Source organism: Protopterus annectens, chromosome 14.part0 (genome assembly GCF_019279795.1).
Source record: "Protopterus annectens isolate FY-2018-M chromosome 14.part0, PAN1.0, whole genome shotgun sequence".
NCBI classification, from domain to species: domain Eukaryota; kingdom Metazoa; phylum Chordata; order Ceratodontiformes; family Protopteridae; genus Protopterus; species Protopterus annectens.
Genome location: NC_056748.1, coordinates 873,565,056 through 873,583,463, shown reverse-complemented (window position 1 = coordinate 873,583,463; position 18,408 = coordinate 873,565,056). Strand labels below are relative to the sequence as shown.

Below are 18,408 nucleotides of genomic sequence, written 5' to 3'. Positions count from 1 at the left end.
AATGCAATGGCATTGGTATCTGAAGGGTGTCCAGGCAACAATCCAACAAGTACTCAAAAGTGCATCAAGTCAAATACAATATTAATTAGTACAATAAAAACACTGTGCATGATGTAGCAGAAATGGAACTGTTATACGGACTTTTAAAAGGGTACATTCTCTTGTCCACCTCCAGCTAACACAGGCAGTGAAGATACAGGCACAAACTGAGTATGTGGGCTTGACAACCTCCAGATGGTGTGTGGTGTGTGGTGTGTGGTGTGTGGTGTGTGGTGTGTGGTGTGTGTGTGTGTGTGTGTGTGTGTGTGTGTGTGTGTGTGTGTGTGTGTACATACATGTGCATGCAAGAACAGGAGAAGACACTAGAGGCCTTTTTGGTGACACAGGTGCTCACATCAGCCACCAGGGACAAATAATGCTCAATTATTACAATGCATGAAGAATTCCTTGCAAGACAATGGAGCAGAGTCTGGGACTGGTGAGCTACTAGGTGGGCATTAAGGCTGTAGACAAGGGATGATGGTGATACTGTCTCCCACCAATGGGCCACTGGTGGTCAGTCAGAATACCCAGCGATTGGGGCAGTGAGCCACTTTGTGGACACCTGGCTGTAGGAAGTCCTGTTGTCGGGATAAACATAACCTTCATGCCTGCTTGGATGGTTGCTCCCTCTGGTCAGCTAAATTACTGGGAGAGTGACCACATCACCTCTGCCCAGGGAATCTCACTAGCAGAGCAGAGAATTATAAACTATTACAGTGCTGCTTCCTGCAGTCCAGAAATTTATTCCCTCAGCATCCACTTGCCTACTGTGCAAGACTGAGCAAGACATTTAACCACAGAGTTCTCCTAACCAGGTAGTGTTTAAAAAACCATCCATGTGGATGAGTGCTCTATACTGGTTAACAAACAAGGCTGATGGTTGCAGATGTAGATGCAAAAAGCACTTCGGGGAAAAAAAAACAAAAGAATATTTTTACCCTCTCTTTCAAATATGTCGTATAGATGTTCCAAGCCAACGTTTTTTAAAAATTGATTAACGCTTATATCCAGCCCTGGAACTAAAAAAAAAAAAAAAAAAAAAACATATTAAGTATGTTGCTCAGCAACTCATTTCTGATGAAGACAGACATGTCAAATAAATACATTCTTACTGAACCAGCTTACCCTGCGCCTTAATGGGTTAACAAATGGCTTCATCCTTTCCAGCAACCAATTAGCATGTTATACTCAGCCATTTCCACAACCAGGGGACACAACACAAATCCACAAGATAACATGTTAAGCAATGAAGTATGCTATAGCTCCAGAACCATCCAATTTATCTGAAAAGTACAGTTCCTGCAAATCAATCTGACACTTGCACTACCGACATGCAATGTATAAGTAAATATCTAGAAGACAAAAGGAATTCAATAGCTGAGACTGGATTGGGGGATGGGGGCTCAAGCACTGAGTGATAGAGGAAATTACTTGAGAATGCATCTGGCATATTTAGCACTTGGGACTTTTCTTAATGGTGTTGAAACTAAAGCAATAGACCAACAAGGTGGAAGACAAGTCAGAGAACTGAGAAAGGGCCATGATTCAAAAGGCTGAATCCTGAAGCAGATTTGTAGCAAAGGACCTCAGAGGCAATATCAAACAATGAAGGTGTACACTAATGACCAAGTAGCCAAGGCTGGCACGCTTGCTGCAGATGTAAAATGACAGCCAATGATCAAGGTACAGACTCTTCCAAGGGAGATATTACTGAAGCAAGCAACAAAAGTAGCAGTGCCTCTTCCAATGGGCAGTTTGCCACATGATGTCAAAAGAATGCAGCAGGCAAATTGACTGGAAGGAGTTTGCTTGGTGAGAACCATTTCTTCTACAGCTGCAATAACACAGAAACCGTCTGATCTTTCTATACCCATACATCTACTAGAGGTAAAACCTGCATACAGGGAATTAAGATGTTCTCTTTCTCTCCTCATCTTTTGTGCCTGCCTCACGGCCAATTTTGCAAACCACTTTCATAAAGAAATGTCAGCTGACCATGAAGCAAACCAAATCCTTGTGAAAGGACTAGACAGTTTCCTTGCACAAGAAGATACATACCTCTCAAAGTTCATGACAGAATACGTGATGCCCACTAGGGCAAATATTTTCCAAGAGACAGACATCAAATGCTGCTGAACCAGCAAAATTCCCACAAGGAACAGATATTCCTCTCTGCTATAATGTTCACATCCAATGGATGAGAGGGATTCTTCCAGAAAGGGCACAGATAAACTTCTTTAAGGAAATGCCGGACCAGTCAGTGCAGGTTAACACTTCAATTCTGAAACTTAAGGTAGAGATTTAGGGGCTTTGGGGGGGGGGGTGATAGTTTCCTATGTCTGACACCCATTAGAATAAATGATCACTTTGCTACTGTATCAAACACCTTAGCCAGGTCCAGGTTGGTGTTTTCCCTGCATCCACTGCCTTGGTGACGTCTCAAAGAATTCCACCAGGTTTAGTAGCCATGACCTGCCCTTGACAAAGGTAAAACTCGACTGGGTCCATATCTGAAGGTTGCCCATCACTGTTGATTCTTTCCATGCCTTTGCATATTAGACTAGTCAGACTAATAGGTCAGTAGTTTCTGCAGTTGGTGGATGGTCCACGGTTGTGAAGTGGGATAACTAATGCAGTCCTTCATTCTTGTGGTATAAAGTCTGTTTTGAGGCTATAGTTGAAAAGTGACTCAAGTAGTTCTGACAGGTCATGGTTCAGGCTATTTAGTAGACATCCTGGGATATTAAAGAGGTCCACTTAGGCTGTGTTTTTGGCCTGAGCTCCCTGTTAATAGTTGGGGGAGGGGGATTATGCTATTAGGTATTTCACGGGGGGGCAGGGAAGTGTGGATGAGGTTTGAGCTGAGTTTGTCAGTCAGTAAATTCATTATGTCACTCTGCTCAGTGAAGGTGGCACCAGTGACCACCAGTTCAGCACACTGATGTGTGCTGCATTTGAGGTTTCGTACAAAGCTGTAGAAGGCCTTATGGATGTCTCTAAACACTGCGGCTATCCTGACCTCATAATTGTCCTTGCTGGACTTGATTAGTCCTCTTAGTTTCTGGTTTAGTTTAAAGTACAGTTGTGTATACTTACCATAAATGTAGATGTTCAAGTGTATTCACTGTTGCAGTCATTACATTTGGGTAATCCTGCTGGCAGGGTGCCCTCAGTCAGCCTGAATTCCAAAGTCCTGGGTCCTGCGTCAGTTGCTGTCACCCCTTCCCTGACATCAGGTCATCGGGGGTATAAAAGATGCGGCAGACGGCACTTTCTTTAGTTTTTCTTTCCCCAGATGTCAGGTGCCTCCTAAAACAGCAGCCAAAATTTATATATATATATATATATATAAATACATGCACCAATATAAACTTTACCTTCATCTACAAGCAAATACACCACATAGGTTGTATAAATCAGAGATGGACAGATAGGTTCCATCAGAAGAAAGGGGGAGGATGGGTGGGTAACCTGGACAGCAACAGTGAATACAAGTGTACACAACTGTACTATGTTCTTCATGTTTCACTGTTGCAGTCATTACATTTGGGTAGAGTCCCAAAGCTATGGATGGGAGGCTGGAGCTAAACAGCATTAGGAGCGGCTATGAGGCCCTGAAGAACTGCAGTGGCAAAGACTGCCCTGGATTTACAGTAGAGTGGCAGATGATAGTGCTTTGTAAAGGTGTGCACTGAACTCCAAGTAGCAGCCTCTAAAATGTCCTTGGTTGGTACTCCCCTGAGAAAGGCTGCTGAAGTGGCTGCAGCCCTGGTTGAATGTGGCCTAATGCCCTTTGGCGCTGGCTTGCCATGGTGTAAGTAGCAGAAATGAATGCAGTGGCCTATTCACTTGGAAAGAGTCTGCTCTGAGATCGCCTTTCCTTGTGATCCTGCAGCATATGCCACTAGTAATTGCTCTGTCTTTCTGAAAACTTTGGTTCTGTCCGAGTAGAATCTAAGCTGTCTGTGTACGTCCAAAGAATGCAAAATTCTCTACCCCTTGTTCTGTGGATTTGGATAAAAAGTTGGCAGATGAATAGTTTGGTTAAGAGCCACACTGGACACCACCTTAGGCACAAATGTTGGGTTTGTCCTCAGAGAGACCCTGTCTGGATAAAAAATGATAAAAGGTTCCACAGCCATGTGTGCCTGTAGCTCTGAAACCAGTCTTGCAGAAGTTATTGCTAGCAGCAGAGCTGTTTTCCAAGATAAAAACTTTATATCAGCAGTAGCAGCTGGCTCAAAAGGGGGCAGGGTGAGTTTTTCCAAGACATAGTTGAGGTCCCATGCAGGCATTGGTGATCTCCTTGGAGGCCTTAAATTTTTGGCTCCTCTGAGGTACTGTTTTAATAAGGGATGAGAAAAGATTGGTGGCTCTGTATTGTAATGAGCCGAAATGGCAGAGGCATGACTTTTAATAGATGAAAAAGATAGGCCTTTGTCCAGCATCTCAGTTAAGTATTGCAAAATCTGAGGAATATTTGGCACAGCTGTATCAGCTCCTTGTGCCCGGTTCCAAGCACAAAATCTCTTCCATTTTCCAGCATAAGATTTTCTATTACTAGGCCTTCTGGCCTCCAAAATGACATCCATCACAGCTTTACTGAGAGGTGTGTTTTGTATGACTACATTATCCACCATGCTACCAGGTTTAAAGTCCTGAGTTGGCTGTGCAGGATCTGATTGTTTTGCTGGGACAGCAGATGATGTATTTGAGGTAAAGTCCAAGCTGGGCATTCAGACAAGTTCTTTAGGACTGGAAACCAGGACTGGCGGGGCCAGTCTGTGGCAATCAGTATTATTTTTGGCCTCTCCTGTCTGACCTTTAGGAGTACCTTGGGGAGGACAGGCAGTGGGGGAAAGGCATATACTGATAGGTTTTTCCAGCTGAAAGATAGGGCATCCACTTTCCATGCTTGTCTGTGATAATTCCTTGTGCAGAATCTTTGTAGTTGGTAGTTGTGAGGGGAGGCAAATAGATCTATGTCCGGGCATCCCCATTTCCTTGTTATCATGCTGAAGACTTGTGGATCCAGCTGCCACTCGTAGGGATCCATGAGATTTCTGCTTAGTTCGTCTGCCAGAGTATTTTTCCTTCCTGGCAGGAATTGTGCCTGCAGATGTACTTGGTAAGTCTATGCTGTGTCCCACAAAGTCATGGTTAGTCTGCAAAGGGGGCAAGAATGTGTGCGCCCCTGCTTGTTTATATACCACATGACCGCGGTGTTGTCGGTCTTTATCAGTAGTTGTCCTGGATGAAGTAGGTCTTTGAAGGCTGTCAGGACATTCTGAACAACTAGCATCTCTTTTTGATTGATATGTAGATGCATTTGGGTTGAGGACCATGTGCCCTGAATGCATCTTCCTGCCATGTGGGCCCCCCAGGCATAATCTGATGCATCCATTGTTAGTGTTTGCCTGGCTGGGGGTAATGTGAATGGCTGTCCCTTGTTTTGGTGACAAGCCTTTGCCCATCATCGAAACTCCTGTTGTAGGCAGGGAATGAGAGTAATCATGGTTTCCAGGCAGTGGCAATATTGAGTCCAAACACTTTTTAGGTACCACTGAAGTTTCCTCATGTGCAGTCTTGCATATGGAATTAGTAGGATGCAGGATGCCATGAAGCCCAAAGCCTGCAGAATTTTTCTTGCAGATAACTGGGCCTTTGTTGCCAACATTTTGAAATAGGTAGTCAGTTGCCTTTGTTTGTCTGGCGTGAGATATGCCATCTGGGCAATTGTATTTAAGCTTGCACCCAGGAATGTTATCTCTTCAGAGGGTACTATGTTTGATTTCTTTTCGTTGACTGTGTACCCTAGGAATGTTAGAAGTCTTTTCACAAACGCCAGATGCTGCAGAAGAATGTCCTTGTTCTCTGCTTGAATTAGACAGTCGTCCAGGTAAGGATATATTTGTATTCCTCTTTGTCTGCAGAATGCAATTACTGGTGCCAGGCACTTTGTAAAGACCCTGGGCGCAGTAGATAAGCCAAAGGGCAGTGCAGAGAATTGGTAATGCATTGAGCCAGCCTTGAATCTGAGGTATCTTCTGCATAACTGTCTGACTGCGACATGCAGGTATGCCTCTTTTAGGTCTAGAGTCACCAGCCAAGCGTTCTTGCCCAGCATGGGCAGAAGCTGCTGCAAAGTCATCATCTTGAATTTTGGTATATCCAGGAATGTGTTCAGAATAGATAGGTCCAGTATTGGTCTCCAGGGCCTTGTCCTTTCTGGGTACCAAAAACAGTCTTGAGTAAAATCCTTGTCCCTGCTCTTGCTCTGGTACTTGTTGAATGGCCCCCATGTCCATGAGGGATGAGACTTGTTTTTGTGCCTCTGCCCATTGATTTTTTGGCAGATCTGGCCAGCCGTTTGACTTTGGCAGGGTATGGAAATGGAACTTGTACCCTTGTGACACAATATTTAGAACTCACTTGGCCCTGTTCTTCTTCTACTTCTTCTTCTTCTTCTTTCGGCTTTTCCCGGTTAGGGGTCGCCACAGCGGATCACTTTGTCCGCACATTGAATGGCAGTGGAGTTTTATGGTGTCGAGTTGCCAGCCCGGCGCCCAACCTTCCACAGAAGGCACACTCACACACACACCTAGGGCCAATTTAGAGTGTCCAATCCACCTGCAGCATGTCTTTGGGATGTGGGAGGAAACCGGAGCACCCGGAGGAAACCCACGCGACCACAGGGAGGACATGCAGACTCCGCACAGAAGGCACCCCAGCCGAGGATCGAACCGGAGAACCTCTTGCTGTGAGGCGGCAATGCTAACCACTGCACCACCGTGGCCGCCCTCACTTGGCCCTGTTCTAATGTACCAATTTTGAGAAAAAAAGTGCTTATTTCCCCCCTAAGGGTGCTGCCAGAAAAGTGCTTGGTGCAGGCAGGGGGAAGTCATTGAGACTGTTTCCTGTATGGTTGTGATTTGTCTTCTCCAACTTTGGAGGTAGAAGCACCCCATTGCTTTGACCTGTAGGAACCTTGCGCCTGGGATCTGCCTCTAGGGCGTCTGGATCTGCCCTTTTGAGGTCTGTCTGACATGGGAAATGACCAATTCTTTGTAGGCCAGTGTCTACTAAACCTAGGTGGCTGTACCTGTAAAAAATCTTTGACAGTTTGCATATATTTAGCTTTGTCCTCCATTTTCTTTAACACCTCCTCTGCCTCAACACCAAACAAAGTATCATGCTGTAAAGGTGAATCTAAAAATTTAAATTTGACATGATCAGGCAGATTTTGTTCCTTTAACCAAGCATGCCTCCTAATTACAGAACCCGTAGCTGTGGCCCTGCAGGAGGCCTCCTAAGACTCAAAACCACATTGCAAAGTATACTTTCCAACTTGTTCAGCTGCATGCAATAAATCCTGCATTTCCTTGTTTTTGGCACATTCAGAGTTTAATAACATTTTCTGTTTAAGCAATGCCGTGACATGTTGCTGATATTTGAGCATATGAAACTGACAGTTTAAGGTCCTTATAGCCAAGGTAGCAGATGTGTAAACCTTTTTTCCCCATCTATCCATTGCCCTAGAATTTCTGTCAGAGGGGGTAGGGTTTTTTGCAGCGGAAGCTTTAACTCCTTTGGGACCTTGTGAAATAGTTTCTGGGTCTGCAGCAGGGTTTTTAAAAAGGAATTTATGAGAGTCAGGAACCCTGTAATATCTGTCAGGCTTAACAGGAGCTGGAGGTAAGACTAAACTCTGAAAACACATCTACAATATCTAACACAGGCGGAATGGCTAGTGGCCTGTGTTGAGGTAATAAAAGGAAATCCCTGAGCCTCTTTTTAGATTCTGAAAAATCTTGGCTATCCCAGTGGAAATGCTCCCACATGGTATGCAAGGTTTCCCCAAAAGAATAGTCCTCTGGAGGAGAAGCTGTCTGGCTTAACAGGAGCTGGAGGTAAAGAGTCAGGAGACAGACCAGACTCTGAAAAAACATCATCTACAATGTCTAAAACAGGAGGGATAGCAAGGGGCTTGTGCTGAAAAGAAAGTCTCTGAGCCTTTTCTTAGATTCTGAGTAATCTTGGCTCTCCCAGTGAAATTGCTCCCTCATAGTATGCAGGGTCTCCCCAAAAGAATAATCCTCAATAGGAGAGGCTGAAGGGATAGATTCTTCAGCATCAGAATCCTCATAAGGAGGAAGAGAGTATTCCTGTTCAGAAGAGGAATCAGAGGAAATGGAAACCTGATCTGAAGATTCATAGTCAGTCTCTTGCCTAGGCCTCTTATCAGGAGGGGGATGGGAACCCCTGATCAAGGTAATTAAGTCTTTGGCCATTTTGAGCATCTGTTTTTTGGGCATAGAGGCCTGTCCACGTGGCTCTTGAATTTGTTTCTTTGCTTTAGAAGGTGCTTTAGTCTTTGCCTTTGAAGCTGAGGTTGGTTTAATGTAAAGATGTTTAGGTCTGAATACACCCTCAGAAGCCAGTGCCTGCTCAGCAGCTCTGGACCCATCTGAAGGAATTGTATCAGAGGCTCCAATACCTTGAGTTTCCAGCGGCATGGCCGACTCCACGTGGGAGTCGGTAGTGGCCTGCGACTCTAAAGTAGCGGGCGTCAGGGGCTGCGAAAGCACCTCACTGAGAACCGGTGACTGGCTTAGGAGAAGCTTCGTCGTTGGTTTTGGGCCTCGGTTGTCTATCACTCTCATTTTCTTTGCATTTTTTGTGAACTCCGGTAGTTGGATGGCTATCAGACGACATTTCTGGATAATTAAACTGGCGTCCAAAATAGTTTAAAACAAAATCATACAGACGTTTAATAGTGAGTTGGTTAAATCTAGCACAAAACCGACAACCAGAAACGTTATGATCAGGGCCTAGGCAAGGAATACAGTAAGAATGAAAGTCCTTATCAGGTACTTGCTTTCCACAAGAAATACAATTATTTACTTTTTCTGACATCAGTCTGGAGCAAGAAAAAAGTTTCCCCAATGGGGTACTTAGCTTTATTGAAGACTTCGGATCTGAAACTCGAACACGAAAATCTCAGGAGTCGGCCGACCGGCACTTGCAAACTGCTTCTGCTTCGGGCACCATGCAGCACGAAAGACTAAAGAAAATGGTGTCAGCCGCATCTTTTATACCCCTGACGACCTGACGTCAGGGAAGGGGCAACAGCAGCCGACGCAGTACCCAGGACTTTGGAATTCAGGCCGACTGAGGGCAACCTGCCAGCAGTATTACCCAAACGTAATGACTGAAACAGTGAAACACGAAAAACATCTGCAGAGTTCCTATCATTGTGGGAGCTATGTCTGTTTTCCTTTTGTTATATACCTTATTAAGGTTAGGAGTCCACCAGTGTGGTTTTTAGATTTTGTTTTGGGCTTACTTCTCTAGTAGGTACAGCAGCCTCTATATGGCCACTTACATGGCTGTACAGGGTCTCTGTGAACAATACTACATAGGTTGCTGTGAGCTTGGGGTTGGAAGGGGCACTGAATTTTGACAAACTACCTCTCAGTAGGATGTAGTCTGCTTTGGAATAGTTCCTAACTGTTACAGGGTCTGCAGGGGTTACAGAGTTGATTTTAATTTCAATTAAAAAAAGACAGCTTTATGGTTTGCCTTCACCCATGAGGACGTGACACTGTTGGGGGGGAGGTAGCACTCTCCCACATTGACAAGTAGCAGGTAGAGTATGTTTGAACAACTGGTGAGTCCGTGCACTATGTGGTCAAGGGTATTTGTGTTAATAAAGTCTGGGAATCAACAGCATGTTTACCAGTGTATAGAGTGGTAGTTAAAATCCCACACGAATAGCGTATTGCATTTAATGCAGAGTGTCTCCAGTAGCTCTAGGTAAGAGCTATGGATTCTAGGAATATACAGTGACCTATGTGCTCACTGTTTTGAAATGGTCTGTTTATACACAAGCCTGCCATCCCCTAACCTTCACAAAGCTATGAGCAGCAGGTCCATTTTTCTCACATCAAGTGTTTTCTTGGTAAAATCTGCATCGTGTATGCATATCCACAGAATGCAGAATCTTTACCCTCCTGCTTTGTGGAAAAAGGGTAACAGGTTGACTGCCAGGGACATCTAGAACTAGCTTGGGCCTAAAAGTTGCGTAAGTGAGGAGGGCTACCCTGTCTCTGTAAAATATGAGAAAGGGTTGCATGCACTTAAGGGCCTGCAATTCAGAAATCCTTCTACCATAAGTTATGGCCCCTAGGAAGGCCTTTTTCCCTGCTAAGAATTTGGGAAATGCTGTGGCCAGTGGCTCAAATGGTGGCAATGTCAATTTTTCCAATATACAATTCAGATCCGATGGAAGAGTCTTCTCTCTTGGATGTTTTCAAATGTAGAAAAAGAAGTTATGTACTCACCATAACGTTCCATCTGAGTAGATACTTCATTTGTCTGCAACCTGTGGGTAGTCGGATCCGACCTCGGATCCGAACCGGCAGCTTTCCAAGCTCCAAGATCCGAGCTCCTAGCTCCTCCCCCCTACCCATAATCCCTCACTACCAACCACATTACCTCAGATCGGTTATTTTGCCCTATAAGCTAAAGACGGAGAAAAATCTCCAAAGGGACAATACCTTACCGAGGTTCGGGGGATGGCAGGGGGGGGGTCGGTTGCAGACAAATGAAGTATCTACTCAGATGGAATGTTATGGTGAGTACATAACTTCTTTATCTGAAGTAGTTACTTCATTTGATCTGCAACCTGTGGGACAGAGTCCCCAGCTTACCTAAAGACCCTGGGTGGTCCCTACGGAAGGATATTCCGAAGCACCATGAGCCAAAGGAAGCCCTACTTCTGGAGATCATGTCCAGTTTGTAATGAGAAATGAACGTATGGGAAGAGGACCAGGTAGCTGCTGAACAAATATCATCTACCGGAACTCTAGACCAAAAAGCCATCGAGGTAGCCACAGATCTAGTAGAATGCGCACGCACGCCAACCGGAGCTGGTTTCCCAGATGAAGTGTATCCCTGTCTAATACACTGAGAGATCCAATTTGCCACTGTCACCTTAGAAATTGATTTGCCCATGGCTGACTTAGCATAAGAAACAAACAACTGGTCTGACTTGCGAAAATCTTTAGTCCTATGCAAGTAAAAACGTAGTTGTCTGTGTACATCTAATTTGTGCAATGTGTATTCACCCTTGTTTTGGAAATTCGGGAAGAAAACAGGAAGGTTAATTGACTGATTAATGTTAGCCTCTGTGGCTACCTTAGGCAGAAAGGAAGGATTAGTCCTGAGGGCCACTCTATCTTTGTGAAAAATAAGGTATGGATGCTTAATGCACAGAGCTTGCAATTCTGAGACTCGTTTGGCTGAAGTAATAGCAACCAAAAAGGCCGTTTTCCAAGATAAGAATTTTAATGTCACTGAGGCCGCTGGCTCGAAAGGTGGTTTTGTTAATGCTTGTAAGACCAAGGTAAGATCCCATGGAGGAACTGCCGGCTTAATAGGGGGCTTTAAGAGAAACACGCCTTTTAAGAAGGTCTTGCATATTTTTGCTGACGCCAAAGAATCTACGCCATCCCCTACGTGATAATGAGAGATGGCTGCTAGCTGGACCCTAACCGTGGACGCACTAGCTCCTTGTCTAAAAAGAAGGGACAGGAAGTCCAGGATAGTGGGGACAGGAACCGTAAAGGGATCCAATTCCTTATCCTTTGCCCAGATGGAAAAGCGTTTCCATTTACTGTTGTAGAGCTTTCTGGTGGATGGCTTATGAGCTGCCACCAGAATGGCCTTAACCGGGGACGAGATACCGGGAGTCCTAGACATTAACGGAACTGGATCAACCAAGCCGTGAGCCTGAGGTTGACCAGGTTCGGAGTGTGGCATCTCGTCGGATGCGAGATTAGGTCTGGTCTGGGGTCCAGAATCCATGGGGGAGCCACACTGTGAGACTGCAGAAAGGGGAACCAGATTTGTTGAGGCCAGAATGGGGCTATGAGAATCACTCTGCTCCCCAACCGACAGGCTTTCTGGATGAATTTCATCATCACAGGAAGAGGAGGATACGCATAAAGGAGACCGAGCGGCCAAGCATGAACCAGAGCGTCCCTGGGGGATTCCCCTCTGGGGGGAACTATCGCGAAGTAATCGCTGCATTTTGTGTTTAGGGGAGAAGCGAAAAGGTCGCAGCGAGGTTGACCCCACTTGAGGAATATCTGCTTCGCGACAGATGGATTCAGAGACCACTCGTAAGGGCTGAGGAATACCCGACTTAACTTGTCCGCTAATATGTTGGACCATCCCAGAATGTGCGTTGCTACCAGAAAGCGGTTGGTGGAAATCGCCCATTCCCACACTCTCATGGCTTCTCGACACAGGGGGTAAGATCTGGTCCCTCCCTGTTTGTTTATATACCAGACAACGGACATGTTGTCCGTCTGGATTGCAATAGTCCCTAGAGGAAGAAGGTGATGAAGAGCTTGCAACGCCAAAAGCACTGCCCTCATCTCTAGGACGGTGATATGCAATGCAGTCTCTAGAGGAGTCCATGTGCCTTGGACGGACTTGCCCGCGTAATGCCCGCCCCACCCGAGGCAAGAAGCGTCCGTGGTCAATGTGGCTTTGACTGGGGGAATCACAAAGGGTCTCCCTTCCTTGAGTTCCTGTGCCTGTAACCACCAAAGAAGGGAGTCCCTGCATGCCCTGCACAGGGGAATCGGCATGTCTAAGGGGTGGACCGATAGCGACCATTGGACCTGGAGAGTCCACTGTAACACTCGCATTCGCAGACGGGCATGAAGAGAAAGGCCGATCGCTGCTGACATAGACCCTAGCGCCCTCAGGACTAATTCTGCTGGAGGAGCGGGGCTCCGAAGAATGTCTAAGACTTGGAGACAAATTGTTCAGCCTGACCGACGTAAGAACCACTTTGGAGATCCGAGTATCCAACCTGGACCCTATGAATTCTAGGGCTTGAGTGGGGCACAGGCAAGATTTCTTTAGATTCACTGAAATGCCCAAACGCTGTGCCAGAGAGAGGGCGTAATCTCTCGCCACACCCAGTAGATGCCTGTTGGGGGCTGTGAGGAGCCAGTCGTCTAGGTAAGGGAACACCTGAATGCCCTGGAGTCTCAGGTGGGCTGCAACCACTGCCATGACTTTGGTAAACACTCTGGGGGCTGAGGTTAGGCCAAATGGAAGAACCCTGAACTGATGATGACTGGTTCCTAGCCGGAAGGGGAGGAACCTCCTGGATCGTCTGTCCATTAGTATATGGTAGTATGCATCTTTGAGGTCTAACGAGCACATCCAGTCGTTCTCCCGCAGAAGGGGGAGAATAGATTGGAGGGTGACCATCCGGAACTTTTCTTTGGGTATGAACAGGTTCAGGGACGAGAGGTCTAGGCTGGGTCTGAGGTGCCCCGTTTTCTTTGGCACCAAGAAGAACCTGGAGTAATAACCCAACCCGGATTGATCTGGGGGGACGGGCTGGATGGCTCTTTTTCTTAGCAACTCTGAAATTTCCAGAGCTGCGGACTCCCTCTGATGGGGTGGAACATCGGGGAGACCTTTGGGTTTGGGGGGGGGGGTGTGAACGGTATAGTGTAACCTCTGGATATAATCCGGAGCACCCATCGATCCGTTGTAATGGACTCCCAGTTTGACAGGTGCTCCGATAATCGCCCCCCCGACTGCCTCCAGAGAGGGACAGTCGGGTAAGCCCTCAGGGCTGTTGCGCGGGTCTGTCCGAGAAAGGTTCTCTAGACCCGAAGTTACGCGGCCCCCCTCAGCCTCTGGGCCGGCGTCCACCTTGTCCTCCTCTGCCTCTAGAGGACGAGTTGTCCGCAGCAGGACGGGATTGCTGAGATTTACAGAACCACAGCTTCTTTTGCCCCCTCTGATTCCTGGAGAAGGATCTTTGGGGGCTACAGAAGCGGACTCCGACGGCCGACAGTGTCTTCCCATCCTTTTTCGCATTGGACCAGCGTGTCGCAAACTGTTGAGCCAAATAAAGCCGAACCGTCATAAGGGGCGTTCACGAAGGACGCCTTAAAGGGTTCCGTGAAGTCGCAAAGGCGGAGCCAGGAGTGACGTCGCAAGACCACTCCAGCTCCGCTAGCTCTAGCGGCCCCTTCCATGGCATGGCAAAGAAGCCGCATAGATGTGTTTGATATGGACTTTAGAGTGGCCATTCGAGTCTCAAAAACCTTTTTGTCTGGGACTGACATGAACTCCGGAGGGGCTGCAGCGTATTCTTTAATTAAGTCATGCTGTAGCCTAATGGTGTGTGCCATGTAGTTCAGCGACCTTATGGCAAAGGTCGCTGAAGCAAACATCCGCTTCCCAATACGGTCCAATGCCTGGGACTCCTTGTCCGGCGGGTGGACCGAAGAACTTTCCTGGGCACGTTCTTTCCTAGTGGCCGCCACCACCAACATAGCATCAACCGGCGCGCCTTTGGACCAAGAAGGTGTATCAGAGGGAGGGCTGAGGACCTTGTCTGGGCGTCTAGGGATAGGCTCCACGGTGTCAGGTTCTTTCCAAGCCCTGGTGGTAATTAGATCCACCAAGGGGTCGGCTGGGGGGGGGACACCCAGGAGGTAGATGGGCCTGCCTCAAAGGCCTCCAGAAATACAGACTCGTCCAGGGAAGGCTTTTGGGCAGACCACCCCCCTCTTATACGCAACACTTCCATGATGTCTCCGAAGGAGACATCTTCAGGGGGTGACCTTGGGGAGCCCTCCGTATCATCCAAATCCGTATCCGTGGTAATGGACTCGGGGGAGTCCAGGTGCATCCTTTTGCACTGATGCTTCCGAGGCGCCTCTTCGGCAGGACTGTCCGAAGAGGGCTCGTCCGCAGGGTGGTGTTCCTCCATAGGAACCAATTGGAGGGCTTGGGCAGGCTGTCCAGATGGATGGATGATCGAAGACTGACCCTGATACAGTGGGGGCACGGGTGGATCCGAAGGCCCGGTCGGGGACCTGGATGACCTCGACAGTACCCTCTCCACTACCTCAAAAGCCGAGGGAGATTCACTGTCCCCAGCCTGAAAAAGTAACCTCCCTGGCTACGAGGATGGGATCGGGGTCGGAGCCGAAGCAGTCGGACCCGAGGTAGTGGTGTGCTCCGACCCAATCAGTGCCGAAGACACAACCACCCCCTCGGATCCGATGCTCAACCCTCGGCCCCGAGAGCTCGGATCCGACAAGCTCGAAGGTATAGTCGGCATCGAAGACACAATCGCTATCGGCGCCGACGTATCCCCGGGTCCGAAAGGGCCTGGATCCGACAACTCAGAGACCCGAAAACGAGTCGGAGAAGGAGCGATTGGGGCAAAAATGGGGGCTGCACTCCCTCCCAAAGGGGGGGGAGGCAAGAGCATCCCCATCTGCATCTGGGTCTGCAGAAATCTTTGCATCATCCGATCCATGTCTGCTTCGGAGATGCTCTGTGTAGACCGCGAAGAGGCAGTTGAGGCGGGCCGGGAGGACCGCCTCGAAGACCTCAAGGGAGACCTATCCTCCTCCTCCGGCTCCGGAGAAAAAGAAGGTGAACGGAGCCGAGAGGATGAGGATCCGGAGACCCTCACTGGGGACTTCAGAATTTTCTCAGGCGGAGCCAAGGGATGAGACTCGGCCCGCCTTTTTGATCTGTGACCCTCTCTGTCTTTGTGCTTCTTCTCCCTGTGGGAAGAAGCACTAGACTCCACAGAGCTGGTACCTGATAAGGGAGGTTGAGTCCTGGGTACAGCTAAGGGAGTAGCCGGCAACGAAGCTACAGGAGTAGCTTGAACCTGGCTGGGAGAGGAAGAAGAAGCTGATTCCTGGGGGAGTTTTCCCACCAGGATCAGCTTGTTCTTCCTGTCCGTGTGCCCGGGGGTTGAAGGCCGCACATATCTGGCAGGCCTCCGATAGATGGGCTGCCCCCAGGCACAAAACGCACTGAGTGTGGCCATCAGCTGGGGAAAGCTTGTGGCCACACTCAGTACATTTTGAAAATATGGCCTTAGACCCTTCAGCCATAAAGCACCCTCACACACACACCCAAACACTAGGGGGGGAGGGGGAGAGATAAAGTTAAACTAAGGGAAGATTAGTTTTTTTTTTTTTTTTTAAAAGGGTTTTTAAGGGTTTTGATTTTAAAACACACACACAAGTTTAACCAAGAAAAAAAGTCTATAATTAGAACAATCTCACCAGGCCAGGAGCTCTTCACTATGAAGCAACTGTCTTTAGCCGCGGCAAAAAAACGATCTGAGGTAATGTGGTTGGTAGTGAGGGATTATGGGTAGGGGGAGGAGCTATGAGCTCGGATCTTGGAGCTTGGAAAGCTGCCGGTTCGGATCCGAGGTCGGATCCGACTACCCACAGGTTGCAGATCAAATGAAGTAACTACTTCAGATCCTCTAACTCATTACAGCCGAGTGATGCCTCCAGGTGTTTATGCAGTTGTACTAAATTATTTCATCTTAAAGCTTACAAAATTGCAAATACAGCTGTAGTGATGTCTGACTGCTGTCAAATGCAAGTAGAGAGGTATTAATAAGAAGTTATGTACTCACCATAATGTTCCATCTGAGTAGGTGGCTTCATTTGTCTGCAACCTGTGGGTCTTGGATCCGATATCGGATCCGAGCCGGCAACTTGTTTCATAGCTAATGGATCCGAGCTCCTAGCTCCTCCCTTCACCCATAATCCCCTGCCAACCCTTCATGACCTCAGATCAAGTTTGCCCCTCTATAGATACCCAAAAAGGGTATTCCAAAAAAAAAAAAAAAAAAAAAAAAACAACTCACATAGATCCACTGAAGGCCAGGGGGAAGGTGGGGGGGATGGTTGCAGACAAATGAAGCCACTCAGATGGAATGTTATGGTGAGTACATAACTTCTTAATCTGAAGTAGGGACTTCATTTGTCAGCAACCTGTGGGACAGAGTCCCCAGCTACCTGAATCTTGAGTGGCCATCATGGAAGGATATTGCGGAGCACCGCAGAGCCAAAGGATGCTCTCCCTCTAGTAATTACATCCAGTTTGCAGTGGTTAATAAAGGTATGAGATGAGGCCCAAGTGGCTGCCGAACAAATATCATCCAACGGAACTCTAGATTTGAAGGTCGCAGAAGTAGAGATAGAACGAGTGGAATGTGCGCGAACTCCTTCAGGTGCGGGTCTCCCAGTAGCTTGGTACTCTAAAAGAATACATTGGGAAATCCAGCGTGACAGGGAGATTTTTGATACTGCTTTCCCCAAATTAAATTTGGCAAAGGAAATGAACAGCTGGTCGGATTGCCTGTGACCAGCGGTTCTATGAGTATAAAAATGCAGCTGCCTATGAATATCTAATGAATGCAGCTTATACTCTCCTTTATTCTGATATTTAGGAAAGAAGACCGGTAGATTTATGGATTGATTTATATTGGTTTTTGATGCTATTTTGGGAAGGAAGGAGAGATTGGTCCTGAGGTACACTCTGTCCGGATGAAAGATCAAGTAAGGAGGTTTCACAGAAAGAGCCGGAAGCTCTGAAACTCTTTTCGCTGAAGTAATGGCTACAAGGAATGCTGTTTTCTAGGACAAGTATTTGAGATCCACTGAAGCGGCAGGTTCAAATGGTGGAGCAGTCAGGGCTTGAAGAACTAGTGAAAGATCCCAAGGGGGTACGAATTCTTTTATAGGGGGTCTAAGCAAAAAAGTGCCCTTGAGAAAAGTTTTACACAATGTGGCCGACATCAAGGGCCCTGTGTCATGTCCCACATGGTAATGGGAGATGGCAGCCAATTGTACTTTCACAGTTGAGCAACTAGCGCCTTCCTGAAAAAGTTTGGTTAGGAAGTCTAGTATGGATGGAAGAGGAGCCGCAAAGGGATCTAGATTATGATGCTCCGCCCAGACAGAGAAACGTTTCCATTTACTGCGGTACACTTTCCTGGTGGAAGGTTTATGCGCTGCCACGAGGATGGCTTTGACTGGTGAAGAGATACCGGGAGTCCTAACTAGGAGTGGAACTGGAGCAACCAAGCTGTCAGCTTCAGACTGTCCAGATTTGGGGTCGGCAAACCCGACGGATGGGAGATTAGATCCGGACTGGGATCCAGAATCCAGGGGGGATTCACTAGGTGAGACCACAGGTAAGGGAACCAAATTTGCCGAGGCCAGAATGGGGCAATGAGGATCATCCTGCTCCCCAACCGCGAGACTTTCTGTAAGAGCTGCAGCATCAAGGGTAGAGGAGGATAGGCATAAAGTAGACCGGGCGGCCAAGCATGCACCAGAGCGTCTCTTGGAGTTTCCCCTGGAGGGGGAATCAGAGCGAAGAAATTGTCGCATTTGGTGTTTGAGGGAGAGGCAAAAAGATCGCAGCAGGGTTGCCCCCAAATTGCGAATATCTGCTTCGCTACTAGTGGGTTGAGAGACCACTCGTAAGGGG

The 18,408-nt window shown here is 47.4% G+C and overlaps 1 protein-coding gene across 1 annotated transcript in view; it reads right to left on the bottom strand.

The window, feature by feature from the left end:
* TNKS2 (tankyrase 2) overlaps window positions 1-18,408 on the bottom strand; it is a gene marked incomplete in the record, with an annotated part of 1,900,381 nt that overhangs the window by 487,726 nt on the left and 1,394,247 nt on the right. The window contains 1 exon segment of the mRNA XM_044056654.1: window positions 982-1,061. Within this exon segment, the coding sequence (XP_043912589.1) occupies window positions 982-1,061 (80 nt within the window).